Source organism: Canis lupus, chromosome 2 (genome assembly GCF_011100685.1).
Source record: "Canis lupus familiaris isolate Mischka breed German Shepherd chromosome 2, alternate assembly UU_Cfam_GSD_1.0, whole genome shotgun sequence".
NCBI classification, from domain to species: Eukaryota; Metazoa; Chordata; class Mammalia; order Carnivora; family Canidae; genus Canis; species Canis lupus.
Genome location: NC_049223.1, coordinates 69,406,509 through 69,420,690, shown reverse-complemented (window position 1 = coordinate 69,420,690; position 14,182 = coordinate 69,406,509). Strand labels below are relative to the sequence as shown.

Sequence of the window (14,182 nt, the reverse complement as noted above, 5' to 3'; positions counted from 1 at the left end):
TTACAGGGTTTACTACATGTACCATGGAGAAACACTGAACACCAAGAGAAAAGTTAAAGGGGAAACTTACAATTACCTGCTGGTCTGAGGGAATAAATTCAAGAGCTTTCTGGATAACACGGCAGCCATACATCTGCAGTGCCAATGATAGGACGTGGCCTCGAATCCGTTCTGCCAAAGCCAGCTTCTGTTCTAGGCTGCCAAACTAGACATAACGTGTAGGTGAACACCATTACTTAGGTAGAAGGAAAGAAACTAGAGAAATCAAAGGATCCATTATTCTGTATCAACCACTGGCATAACCTCTTTTAGCAGTGTCACCCTATGATTAATTAACTAAACCTTTTTGGTCAAAACTCCCCTTTTTTTTTTTCAAGCAAAGAGTTCTCAGCCTCTGATTGCGAGGAATCCATTTCAATATTGAAAAACGTCTCATGTATCCAACGACAGCAGTTTCACTACTACCTGCTAAACAAATATGTTAATTCCTCAAAGCTGTCATTAATTCACTAATACTATGAATCTATACTCCTATTTACTATAAGAGCATTTATATTTATTCTAAAAAATAGTAATACATTTGGAAGACACTGTTTATTAGAAACTTAGTGTATGGGAAAGATCCAAGGACTTCCTGGAGCAAATCTATAGCACTCAGGTGTCTGAAGCCCATGGGTTGGTTACAAAGTACCTCTTCATCTACATGAAATTTAACATATGGACATTGTTTTGAATCAGTATTCTACAATACTTTAAAAATTGAAATTTTCTCTTTATACGAGGCAACAGACTCGGGGGGGGCAAGTTAGTAATTAAGAGGTAAGGCTATACAAATGTTAAAACTCTTCCTAGAAGGGTTTCCCAACCCCAGCTTTTTATTTTCATTTGAATGACATAAGCATGAGACTGGAGATTTTACATATAGTCAGTTTCCCAAACCACTCAGTTTCCACACAAGAGAACTATGGACCAGGGGTGCTATGTGAGCCATGGAAGTTCTCTAGCTTGTCCCAAATCATGCAGCTATAGTCCACTGCTCATTCAGCCACCTCTACCTGCACATGAACCTTTAGATCTGGAGAGCTCTACATTCTTTTATCTGTGACAAGATAGTGGTAAAAAGACATTCTAAAATAAAAAATATAAGTCATTGTATGTTGAGTATCACTGAAGAGTTAAGAGAGTCAAAGAACTTCAGTCTTCTTGAGAAAGGTTATAACACAAAGGCTTTTTTCAAAAAAAAATCTTACACAAACTAAACAAAGTAAGATGTATAAAACTGACAAATTTCTTCTGTTTCAAACAGGTAATGTGCAGTTCCAGCATTTTCCCTTGTTAACCTTGTTACCAGGTTCTTATCTCAATGTCTCATTCCTTTCTGGATTTAGGACTTGGAATTGCTGATACTGACACACCAGGGTTACAACAGCATGCAAAAAATCCCTGCCTTTCTGACATTTTAGTTTAGTAGGTAGGGGAAACGATATTAATCCAACAATATCATTAATCCTTTCCCAAAGCAGGGGCACCTGGGTGGCTCTGTTGGTTAAATATCTGTCTTTGGCTCAAGTCAGGACCCCAAGGGTCCTGGGATCAAGCCCTTCATAGGGCTCCCTGCTCAGTGGGCAGTCTGCTTCTCCCTCTGCTACTCCCCATTTGTGCGCTTATGCGCACACGCACGCTCAGTCAAATAAATAAATAAATAAACAAACAAACAAATAAATAAATTTTTAAAAAATCCTTTCCAAAAGCTATGTTAAAAGGGTAGATGTTATCCATAATAAGAGAAATGAGAGACCAAGGCTGGAAAGATCACCTAAAAAGAGGGACTTAATCCTTGTGACTGTAGTTTATGATGAACAACACTATAGTTGATATTCAAAAATAACTCTCTAGGAAGCCTAAAAATTCTGTTTTTAGAACACTTTATTGTGATCCTCCTAAAATTATCTTATGAAGATTATTTCCTCTAAAAATGACATGTTTAGTGAATCTATCATAACAATCAGAAGTAATGTGCTGGATCCTAAATGGGGACAGCGGTTCTCCAAACACATTCCTAAAATAGACTGGCACATCTGCTTGGATACTTAAACGATAAACTGCTGCTAATAACTTGGATAAACATTTCAAAGCTCTTCAAAAAGACCACACACACTTCATTTTGAGGACTGGAATGAGATTGCCATTCTAAAAACAGCTAATGAAAAGCAAAACGCTCTGGAGATTCTCTAACGTTAAAGAATAGAAAGAACAAAGGCTTACTTCAAAGAACTTTTGAATGACGTAATTTCCAAATACATCCACCATTAGCTGGTAAGCGGCCTGGAGGATTTCATTGAAGACAAGCTGGCGTTCAGCTGGTGTGGCTCGTTCTAGTTTCAGCTGAATGAATCTGAAGTACAAAGTAAAAATGGCAATCCTAGCATCTCACGAAGACTTGGAAATCAATAAGGATTAGTTCAATTTATATAATATATCCGTTCTGAAATTGTGTGTACCTACCCATATACGTGGGCACGCGCGCGCGCACACACACACACACACACACACACACACAGTGTTAAACAAATTACTTGAACTCACTTTATTGAAATCTCTGAAAATGAAAAAAAACTGTAGTGTAACCTACTCCTAACTTCATTGGGTTTTTAAAAGTATATTTAAATTTAGTACATTTCATTACATACATACGAAATTGTATGTGTGTGGGTGAGGGGGGAGATGAGGAGGAGGGCAGGAAAGAGGGGGTGAATATGGGCATAACAGGAGAATTCTACTTGACTTTTTTCTTCAGAAACCAATCCCATATCAATAAACTCAGTGGTTACAGCCCTTAGTATCTTCTTTAACTCATGCTAATATGAAGCAATACACATTCATGATATGGAAGAGTTGTAATTTACACTTGCAGTGTCTTCTAAAGTAGTACTCAGTTTGCATTTTTCAGTTCAAGTAACTATAAAAGCAAAAACATGCTGTCCCTCAAACTAGTCTATAGGATTCAAATAGGAGCCTTGCCCAGTAGCAAGATGGGAGAACTCAAAGAGGAGATGGGTTCTTTAGAAACTGTTTCAGTGGGCACAGAGAGCAAGAAAGAGAAATGCAGACAAATACGAAAGGATGGGTGACGGTGCCATAATTAGGCTTTTTCCCCCCAGGACCAGGGTGGTCCCTTTTTGCAAAGCCCACTGGAACAGCCGAACAGGGAGGGATAAGTCAAAGCAAATTCTGTGCTTTACAGCAACTTCTTCTCTCTCACCTCTACATGGTGGAACAACACAGAAAAGTGGTGGAGCAGCAGAGATCCACACTTACATGTGAATGTCTCTTTAAGAGCAAGACTCTTCATAGTGATTAAAGCAGCAAAAGTGTGCTTGTATCTTTGTGTTGGTTATTTTTGTTCCTTAAATTATAGACATTCTGTGAGGTTCCCATGAACTAGGAACACCACAATATGGTAAAAGGTTTGTCTGAAGCATATGATCTAGACTAAACGGCTCTTTTCAATCACCTGAGTATCTGAGGACTCTCATATCCCTGCATCCCTCTGAAATAAATAATGGGAAGGATACTAAGAGGCAAACTCTGTTTTGATCACTTTATGGCAATTTATTATAGTGTATACCTTATCTGAGGCATGGAATTTAAAGCATTAATATTTCAGTTACCTTAAGTGTCAAAGCCAAGTCCTCACCTGGACCCATGCTGGTCTTGGGAAAACTCCATTATATGCCCAGCAATCTCCCGCAGTTGTAAATTGGGGTACCGGTTATTTCGGAAATCTTCCAGAAGCCTGCTCCTGCCAGAGGGCATGACATCAGACATTCCATATCGCAACCGAGAAGAAGAAAACAGGGTGCTGCTGGGGCTGAAGAGGCTGGAGGCACTGCTCGCGCTGCGGTACTTGGCTTCAGCGCCTGGCGCGGCAGAGATGTATCTCCCACTGCCATTGGTGAGGCCTCCTGTTGGTTACAGAACAGGACAACTCAAGACTTAATCTTAAGGAACTCTGTTCAAAAGAGGGGAAAAGGCATCCCACATACGAAAGCGTGCATGGTTTCTGATTTTGTTTCAATTTTGTTGCCTTTGTGTTAAGATTCAATTCTATCAGTGCCACAGTTTTTATAAGGCCAACTCACCAAGATGGAAAGAAACTTCTACACAAAGACTGAGAGGGGAAATGCTTGGACCCACTGACAGGAGACTGCTAGCAATAATGGAACAATAGTTATTGTAGCCCTTACTAAGGAAAATGACAGGGAAAGGGCCTGCCCTGTGACCCAGCACCTGAGCACCAGGAATCCAAAAACATACAATGCACAGAGACCTCAAGTGGTTTTCTGCTCTGAGCTCTGGTGAGATTTCTGCCAGGGGTAGGATAATCCCATTCCTATTCGAAACCCTTCCTTAAAAAAAAGGAAAAAAAAAAATTCAAGAGTACTCAGATTGGTCTGTTTTATATAAAGAGCCTCCCAAAAAGTGTTAAGGGAATGGTTCTGCCACAAAACAGAAATATGAAAATCACTAAGGCACCCTAGGCCGAGGAAGAGACACGATAAGGAGACATAAGGAGTAGAAAAGAGGACATATGCTTTGCAATGGAAGGTTTTCAAGTTCTGCATCCGGAATGGGCAGCTCTTTTAACACCTTCTTTTGGGACAGAGCCTGAAATGATTACAGTAGCAACAATTTTCATGCCACTGATACTGCAGTTTGAACTGATGACAAGGAAGTGGTAATTGTGAATCTCTAGACGGATAAAATAAGAGGTAAGACCAAAAAGCTTATCAAAATGTAAAGTAGTATAAAAATTATTATGAGAATATATTTTTAGTATTCTTTTTTACAATGGTGGTTTTTTCTTAACTTTACACTATAAAAAAATATGTAAAACAGATACCCTTTTTGTGTCTTATTTCACCCCATACCTTTTAAACAAAAAGGCAAAGTAGGTAAGAAACACCATATAAACCACAAAGAGCACAGATGAGTAACAACTCTGGGTCCATGAGAAAAGTCACCCAGCATGAACTGTCTGTTAATTTCTTCATGAGATGTAATGAATGCCTGCTCTGGAATTTAATGGTAGCTACAAAAAGATACCCAGCTTAGTTTTCTCCACAGAATTCCAGGGCCCATCTTCAAAGGTCTGGAACTCAATGAAAGTGATGGAACCAAAAGGAAATGTATCAATGTTAAAATGTGTGAAATATTTAGTGAGCACTTGTCCTATGCCAGGCACTATGCTAGAGGTATTCCATATACACTTTTTACTGAATTCTCATTGGTATTTTGGAAAAGAAGTTTTATGTAATAAATAATTAAGGCCCAAAGAGGTGAAATATTCATCCAAAGATATAAAATCCAAGATGATCATGGCTAGAATCTGTGACAGAACTCCAGAGTGAGTGCCCTTGCAATCACATGAGACTCATTTTCAGACTCAGTTACATCAACAAAGAGAGGAGGTTTATAAGAACAGAGAACAGTAACTGGATGTTCTTTATTAAACCATTTCAGAAACAATTCTTCCATGACCTGAGAATGGGGAGAAATGGGCAAAGAGGTGAAAATCAAGTAAGTCAGCAGGTCCTGCAGTGTGGGAACAGCAAGACATGTGCTTAAGAAGAAGGAATGGCATCAACACACAAAGTTTGGGAAATTATTTAAAGATATTTTAGGAACCTGGTCACTAATAAAGGCACTCAGGGAAAAGTAACAAATCAACAGAGAAACAAAACCAGACTCCTAAAAAAACATCCTAATATGGATGACAAACATAAGAAAACCTGAAATGTAACTGACAAATTGCTATTAACTCAGAATGGACAGCCCTGAGAGTTAAAACTGTAGGAAGACTCAGTCACAGAAGAAACCTCACAATACTGAGGGACTTACCTCTGAGATGGCCACCAGGTTCCACAATAAATGAGAAAATTTATCTCTGGCTTAAGTAAGTGAAGGGAAAAGAAACCATTCTGAAATAGGCCAGAGCACTCTGTTCTTCACCAAACCCGCCCTCTGGGGAAACTAGTTAACCAGAGCATAACTTGCTAGGTTATCATCAAAGACTGACTGATCCTCACAAGGGAAATACACAACTCCAGCCTATTCAACCTATCCTGTCCCACCAAAAGGGAGAGGAAACAAAAGAGCACTTGTGAAGCTGGAGGTTCGGAAGCACCGGCTCACTAAAAGACGGAGCCTCAACCATGAAACTACAGAGTGCTGCTCCTCCCCACAAACCTCACCACCATGTCACTGAAAGCTTCCTTACAGCAGTTCTTTTTTTACCCAGCACATCATAACCAGCTCTCACGAAATAATGACAAGGCATACCAACAGTCAAACACTACAATGTGAAGAGAAAGAGCAAGCATCGGAGATACACAGGGCAGGGATATTCAAGTTATCAGACTGGGAATTGGAAGCAGCTATGATGAATATGCTACAGGCTTGAACGGATAAATGAGACAGTATCCAAGAACAGGCGGACAATGTAAGCAGAGATGGAAATCCTAAGAACTGAAAAAAAAATGCTAGTGATAAAAAAACCAAAGTGAAGAATTCTTTGATAAGCTTCTTGGTGGATGTGACCCAGATAAGGGAAGAACCTCAGGGCTGGAGGATGTATCAATGGAATCCCCAAAAACCAAAAAGGAAAGAGAACAAAGACTCAGAAAAATCAAATTGAATGTCCACAGACTGTGGGACAACTGTGAAAGGTACGACATACACAGAATGGGAAGACCAGAAGGAAAAGAAAAGGGAACAGAAGAAACATCTGAAAAACAATGACCACCAGACACCAAGCCACAGATCTCAGAACTCTGAGAAAAACAAGCAGGTTAAATGACCAAAAAACAACACCTCTGTATATCATCTTCAAATTACAGAAAATCAAAGATAAAGAAAAAAACAGTGAAAGAAGCCAGAGTGGGGTAAAAAAAAAAACCCTTATCTTTAGAGGAACAAAGATAAGAATTACATCTGACTTCTCAAAAAGCATGCAGACAAGAGAGTGGAGTAAAATATTTAAGGTTTTCAGAGAAACAAAGCCCATCAACTTAGAACTATCCTGCGAAATTGTCCTTCACAAGAGTGAAGGGGAAAGACTTTTCTCAGGCAAACAAATAATGAGGAAACTGGCTGCTAGTAGATCTACCTTGCAAGAAATGTTTAAAAATAATACAAGTCAGAAACCAATCTACATAAAGAAAGGAAGACCATCAAAAAAGGAACAAGCGAAGGTAACAGTTTTTTCAAAATAATAATAGCAACAATGCATTTAGTAAATGCTTATGCTTAAATGATAAGCTCATGTATGCTTATATGTAAGTGAAATGAGTGGCAGCAATGATACAGGAGACAGAAGGGAATTAGGATTATTTCATTATTATAAATTACTCACACTACACATTAAGCCTTAGTTGAAAGTGAACCTGGACTAGTTGTAAATGACAGAAAAAGTGGGAAGACAAACAGAGAAACAAAGAACTAAGGCAACAAACAGAAAACAAGAAATATGTGAAACATCAATCCAACTGTATCAATACAATCAATAATCACTTTGAATGTCAGTGGTCTAAATGCACCAGTTAAAAGATTGTCAGAGTAGATCAAAAAGCATGACCCAGGGGCTCAGTTTTTGAGTGTCTGCCTTTGGGCTCAGGTCATAATCCCGGGATCCTGGGATCTAGTCCTGCATCAGGCTCCCTGCAGAGAGCCTGCTTCTCGCTCCGCCTATGTCTCTGCCTCTCTCCCTGTGTCTCTTATGAATGAATAAATAAAATCTTTAAAAAACAACAAAAAAGCATGACCCAACTATATGTTGTCTACCAGAAATCCACTTTAAAGACACATATAAAAAGTAAATGGATAGAAAAATTTGACTGCTAAATCAGTATTACCTCAGTTGTTTTATACAAGTGTACTAAAAATTTTTTGCCAGCAGCCATCTAGTATTCCATCCTCTTACTATGTGGAATGTTCTCGTTCATTTGTTTTTTTTGTACTCATAGATCTAATAGGTACCTACGAGGCAAACTCCTGCCTTCTTCACCTTTGAAGAAATAATTCCCAAGGCCACCAACATCTGACTCTGTATTTAATATAAGCAGAGGTCACCCCACTCATCAAAATGTTTACAGCAAGTTCTCCCCAATCTACTCCCTAATACTAATACCAGAGCCAGGTAGCCCTAAATTAAAATAAGTCCAAAATGAATTGTCTTCAGTGCATACTATTGGGTCTAAAATATAAGTTAATATTCACATGGTTAATTTTACAGATGACAAGTCACTTTCATGAGATGTAAGAGAACCAGGTGAACAATCACAAAATACTACATTAGCTCTTAGAATGGAGAAGTGTGAAAGGCAAACACATAACTAGTAAACAATCTGAAATTAGTACTGAAGTTACTGAACAATAAATTAGAAACATCTCTTGCAGTTCAGACAGGGACAGAAAGTTTTTTTGTGTTTGAACTTTGCTTTTCTTAAAGGACTAAAGATATATTATATGAACATCAAGAACTAATTTTATGACGACAGGAATTCTATCATAATATAAAAACTAAGTGCTTATTACACTTTTTTTGCCCTGGACAGATTATGAACTTTTGAGCTCATTTTTACTATATTTCAACACTGTAGGAATTAACAAGCACAGTACTCTTCTTCCAGGGCACAAGAAAAGGCTAGGAGTTGTCAACTACACACATTATAATAAATTACATCTGCTACCTTCCTGAGGGTTAGAGTTTAAAAATAGCACAATCTGACGATTATGGAGAAAGCCGTAAGCATGAAGCATTTCAGGAAATGAGGAGGAGATGGGTGTGGAATGGAGACATCAACAGGGAGGCAGGACATGAAACTATCTAGGTAAGAATCAGACCTTTGAGACACTCATCTCCATATCCCTTACATTTCCTGCTGAGGTAACAGGTGGAACTTACTGGAGACGAATGCTTTAGGTACAGGTAAGGGCCTAAAGGCTTCATCTCACCCACATATAAGCCACAAACAGGGATTGTAAGCCTAGTTATTAATATTATCAATAGTAAGATTAATAATTACAAAAGCAATACTTTTAAATTGAAGAGTATAACATATACTGAAGACTAAATATTTCAACATCTGACTTGTTCAGGGTCTTAAAAAAAACTTACTTGCATTACTAAACACACATATGCACATATGTACATATGTATAGGAGAGACAGGAGGGAGAGATTGAAAGAGAAAGTGGGAGAATTTAACTTAAGACATTTCCACCCTATGCCAACAAATGTGACAACTTAAATGGAACAAATTCCTAGAGAGTCACAAATTACCAAAACAGATTCAAGAAGAAATGGAAAACCTGACCCCATAAGATGTTAAATAGAAATTGAGCTGGGAATGAAAAATCTTCCCACAAACACACCCCCTGGCCAGGATGGTTTCACTGTTGAATTTTATACATGGGTAAAGAAATAATACCAATACTCCACAAACTCTTCCATAAAACGGGGGGGGGCGGGGGGGGGGTACATTTCCCAGCCTATGTTATAAGGTCAATGTCACCATGATAACAAGTCAGACAAAAAAGGAAAATGACAGAATCCTTCATGAACATAGATGCAAAACTCAACAAAAATATTAACCAACTCCAAGAGGATAAAGTAAAGTTTATTCCTAGAATGCAAGGGTGGATAAACCACCAAAAAATAATTCATGTAACATACCACATTCGGGAATGAAAGATTAAAAACCACACAATCATCAATAAACACAGAAAAAAACCCATTCATGGCAAAACTCTTAAACTTAGAATAGAAGTCAATCTGATAAAGGACATCTATGAAAAACCTACAGTGTAAAAGAGTAACACTTTATCCTCAAGATCAGGAACAAGGCAAGGATGTGTGCTCTTGTCTGTTTTATTTAACACTGTACTGGAGGTTCTAGACAATTAAAAACAAGAAAAAGAAATAAAAGGCATCCAGACTGAAAAATCCTTTATTCACAAGTGACATGATCCTATATATAGAACGTCCTCTAAGGAATCTACCCAAACCTACAAGTAAGTCTGGTGAATTTGCAGAATATAAGATCAATACACAAAAATCAACTGCATTTCTATGAACGAGTAATAAACATCTAAAACCAAACCTACAAGTACAGTTCCACAATTGAATACAGCACAAGAAAAATAAGATATGTAAGAACAAATTTAACAAAAGATGTGTAGGACCTATACACTGAAAAACTCGACACTTTGCTGGGGAAAATGGTGCCTGCTTAAAAAGATGAACTTCCACCTTGGGCAACAACACAAAATTAACTCAAAATAGACAATAAATTTAAATGTAAAACAGTAGAGTTTTTAGAATAAAACACATGAGAAAATCTCTAAGAGCCTGAGTTGGGGAAAGATTCTATACCAGAAAACATGATACACTGGACCCTATCAAAATTAAAAACTACTGGGCTTCAAAAGACAGTATTTAAAAAATGAAAAGACACGCAAAAACCAGAGGAAAATACATGCAAAGCAAGTATCTAATGAAGGACTTGTAGCCAGGAATATAAAAAGAACTCCTACAACTCAATAATAAGACAACCCAAACTTTTGAACGAGCAAAAAATTATGAGCAGACATTTCGCCAAAGATATGTAATTAATAATCTCTTGAAAATGATGCTAAACATTAGTCATGAGGGAAATGGAAACTAAAACCACAATGACATACCATTTCAAGTCTACTAGAATAGCTATATTAAATAAGAAAAGAACAATGTTGGTGAAGATGCACAAGTTGGAGACCTCACATACTTCTGATGGGAATATAAAATGGTGCACCACATGGAAAACAATGGCATTTTCTCAAAAAGTTTAACATAAAACTGAAACACAATTCAGCAATTTTACTACTAGAGAAATAAAAACGTGTGTCCAAAGAAAGACTTGCATGAAATGTTCATAGCAGTCTTATTTCTAATAGTCAAAACCAACAAAAATCCTTCAAATGTCAATGGTTAGCCAAAATGTGGTATATATCCATAAAGACAACAATTCAGCAATAAAATGAAACAAACTGCTGACACATGTAAGATCATGAATGAAATTTCAAAAAGATGAGAATGCAGTGAGGGTGGAAGGAGACCATATTATGAGAAGGGAAATAAGCCAAACAAAAGAGATCTCATAATGTATGTATGGTTCCACTTAAATGTTCAGAAAAAAAGGTATATTTAAAAACAGGAAGTAGATGAGTGGCTGACTGGGGCTAAAAGCCTAAATGCAGATGAACTGTAACTGGTCTTGAGAAATCTCACTGACAGAATGAAAATATTCTAAAACCAATTTATGGTGATGGTCGCACAATTCAGAAAGTTACTAAAAATCACTGAATTGTAAGCCTGAAGCAGGTAAATTTTATAATATGTAAAATATAACTCAATAGAATTTTTCTTAAAAAAAAAAAAAAGAGTTTTGGTCCTTAAACAATGAGTAATAGAAAAAGCATTTAAGAGTCTTAAGTAGGTACCGACAAGTGATTCTTGAATAATAAGAAAAAAAAATAAGCTAACTAAGCAGGTCACTGATCATTTTGAGAGTATACTAACATACATGTAACTTCGGGGAAGAAGTATGAAAAAGATATAAGGGAAAAAAGCTCCACACTGGGAAAACAAGAGAGTATATAGGCTGTATGTGCATTTATACACTTGCTAGCTATGTGGTTATTGCAAAAGGCATGAGAGCATGCGGAGTTTAAGCTTCCCTGAGAACAGAGTTCTTCCCATAGAATGGAGTTATGAGAGAATTTAACACAATGAATGCATGCACAGCATGGCTGTTAGTGATCTGAGAACTAATGGCTGGTATCGGCAGTGCAGCAGTATTACTAGCAGAAACTATATTGGGTATGGTCCAATATACATTTGGTAGAGAAATATTCAGTTTTGTGCACCAAAAATGTCCTTAGGGCCTCTGTACTGACACGGTTAGAAACCAATTCCCCTACCTATATTTTCTCTAGGATAGAATTAAAGCACACAAGAACCCTTCTGTCAAGGAAACAGACTGAGCAGAGGTTAAGTTCCTCAGGAATGACATGTATGACTTACACAGTACACTCAGCAATGGAAGTCCAATGCAAACAAATGCAACTAAACTGCTTAAATGGGGCAGATTGTTGTTTTTTCTTTTTTTAAATTCACGAGAGACACAGAGACATAGGCAGAGGGAGAAGCAGGCTCCCTACAGGGAAGTCCCAATGTGGGACTCCATCCCAGGATGCCGGGATCATGCCCTGAGCTGAAGGCAGATGCTCAACCACTGAGCCACCCAGGCGCCACTGAGGTAAATTGTTTTTACAAGGGAAGATATGTTAAAAAGAAAACCAGGGAGAGAGCAAGAGTCATTAAAATGAGAAATAATCTGCACCAACCATTATTTCCTCCTTCACAGGGGAAACATGAATTAAGAAGGAAGTCTATTTCACTGCATTGCTGACACACTGGAAAGAAGAAAGGCACCATGCATGCAAGTATTGTTTCCAGCATCTAGTTTAGGGGTTGACAAACTACAGCCCACAGACAAATCTGGCCTGCCACCTATTTTTCTAAATAAGGTGTGACCACATGATGGCTACACATTCATTTACATTTTGTCTGTGGCCGCTTTTGTACTTCACAGCAGAACTGAATACTTACTACAGAGACCATCTGACTTGCAAGCCTAAAATATTTATTATCTGGCTCTTGACCATATCCCACCCGCCCCCCAAAAAAAGATTCCAAGATTTAGTTGGTTTACTATGAATGTCAGTATGAGCTGACACAGTTCCAAAGTTCAAATACAGGAATTAAAAGGTAAGATTTCTGAATCTGACAATGCACCGGTTTAAAAGATACCCTGGGCATATCATGTGACAGGATGTACACCGAAGGTGTGGGCTTTGGAGCCAAAGATGTTTGATGTTAAATCTTTTCAGATAATAATTAGGCTTCAGCAGGGTTTTAGGCAATTTCCTCACTTCTGTATCATGGGCAAAATACCTACACATGCCAGTTGTATGTACAGCACCCAAAACCATTATTAATAGCTGGCAATAACTACTCAGTAAGCGTTAGCTCCTTCTATCAATATACTAAACTGAGACTCTCATTTGCCCCCCTAACAATTTACATTAACCCTGTCTTTAAAAGCCAAGCATTCTGTCACTTAGAAACACTGCTGTGCAATGTACCCCATTGCCTTATCTGTCCAACATGGGTTTACCAATATCTGGAGTGGCCTGACAACTTCTCTAAAGTAACATCTATCTATAAACTGAGACAATGAGTTCCACAAAGACAGCTCTGACCTTTTAAGATTTCAGAATACACACACGCTCACGCGAATGTGTATGTACATATGTAGATACACAGTGTTGACTTAAAGCCATCTCTCCAACTCAGAGATAGCACTCTTAGTCCTAAAATAATACCTCTACTATCTATACTATCCCCTTCAAGATTTCTTTGATTTTTATAAATCACTTCCCAGTCTTTGTCTTTCTAAATCAAAGCACACTATTCATGTTTAGTCAGTCCTTATTTCAGAACCCAAAAAGCCACTTTTAATCTTCCTGGTTAAAAACTGAAAACAGTCCACGTATACTATGAGCCTTGAAAGACAATGATGCCGTCATTGTAGGTTCATCAACTCTACCAAAGATACCACTCCAGTGGGGGTGTTGCTAGTGGAAGAGCCTGCGCATGTGCAGCCAGAGGGTACAGGGTAATCTCTGTGCTGTCTCCTCAAATTTGCTATAAACCTAAAACTGCTCTTAAAAAATATAATAATGCCTTTAATTTAAAAAACAATAATAATGGAGAATTAAAAATAAAAACCAAACAACCTTCTGGGGTAAGTGGCCATACATGATGATTTCTAGGACACTGCCAGATTCAGTCTGTCATCACAGAGGTCACTGTGAACAGCACCCCCACCCACTTGCAAATGTGTCCTTGGTTGCACCATAAATCATATGGTCACTCTACTACAATGCCTCAATTTTCCTAATCTAAGAAATATATAAGTATTTCAAAATGCAAACTTGATAAATAACTGAGGGAAGGAAGTATGGACCACCTTCCAACTCTTGAAAGACTTAGGAATCCGCCACCCAAAGGTTGTCAG

General features: G+C 37.9%; 1 protein-coding gene across 20 annotated transcripts in view; it reads right to left on the bottom strand.

The window, feature by feature from the left end:
- The window catches only part of PUM1 (pumilio RNA binding family member 1), a 134,080-nt gene that overhangs the window by 17,562 nt on the left and 102,336 nt on the right, over positions 1 to 14,182 (bottom strand). For 16 of the 20 annotated variants that reach the window (XM_038531319.1, XM_038531328.1, XM_038531325.1 and 13 more), the window contains 3 exons: positions 3,698 to 3,965; positions 2,266 to 2,395; positions 71 to 205 (listed from right to left, as the gene is read on the bottom strand). In XM_038531319.1, coding sequence (XP_038387247.1) covers positions 71 to 205; positions 2,266 to 2,395; positions 3,698 to 3,965 — 533 coding nt within the window. The remainder of the gene's footprint in view (positions 1 to 70; positions 206 to 2,265; positions 2,396 to 3,697; positions 3,966 to 14,182) is intronic. The other 4 variants (XM_038531321.1, XM_038531329.1, XM_038531324.1 and 1 more) reach the window with 1 other exon arrangement.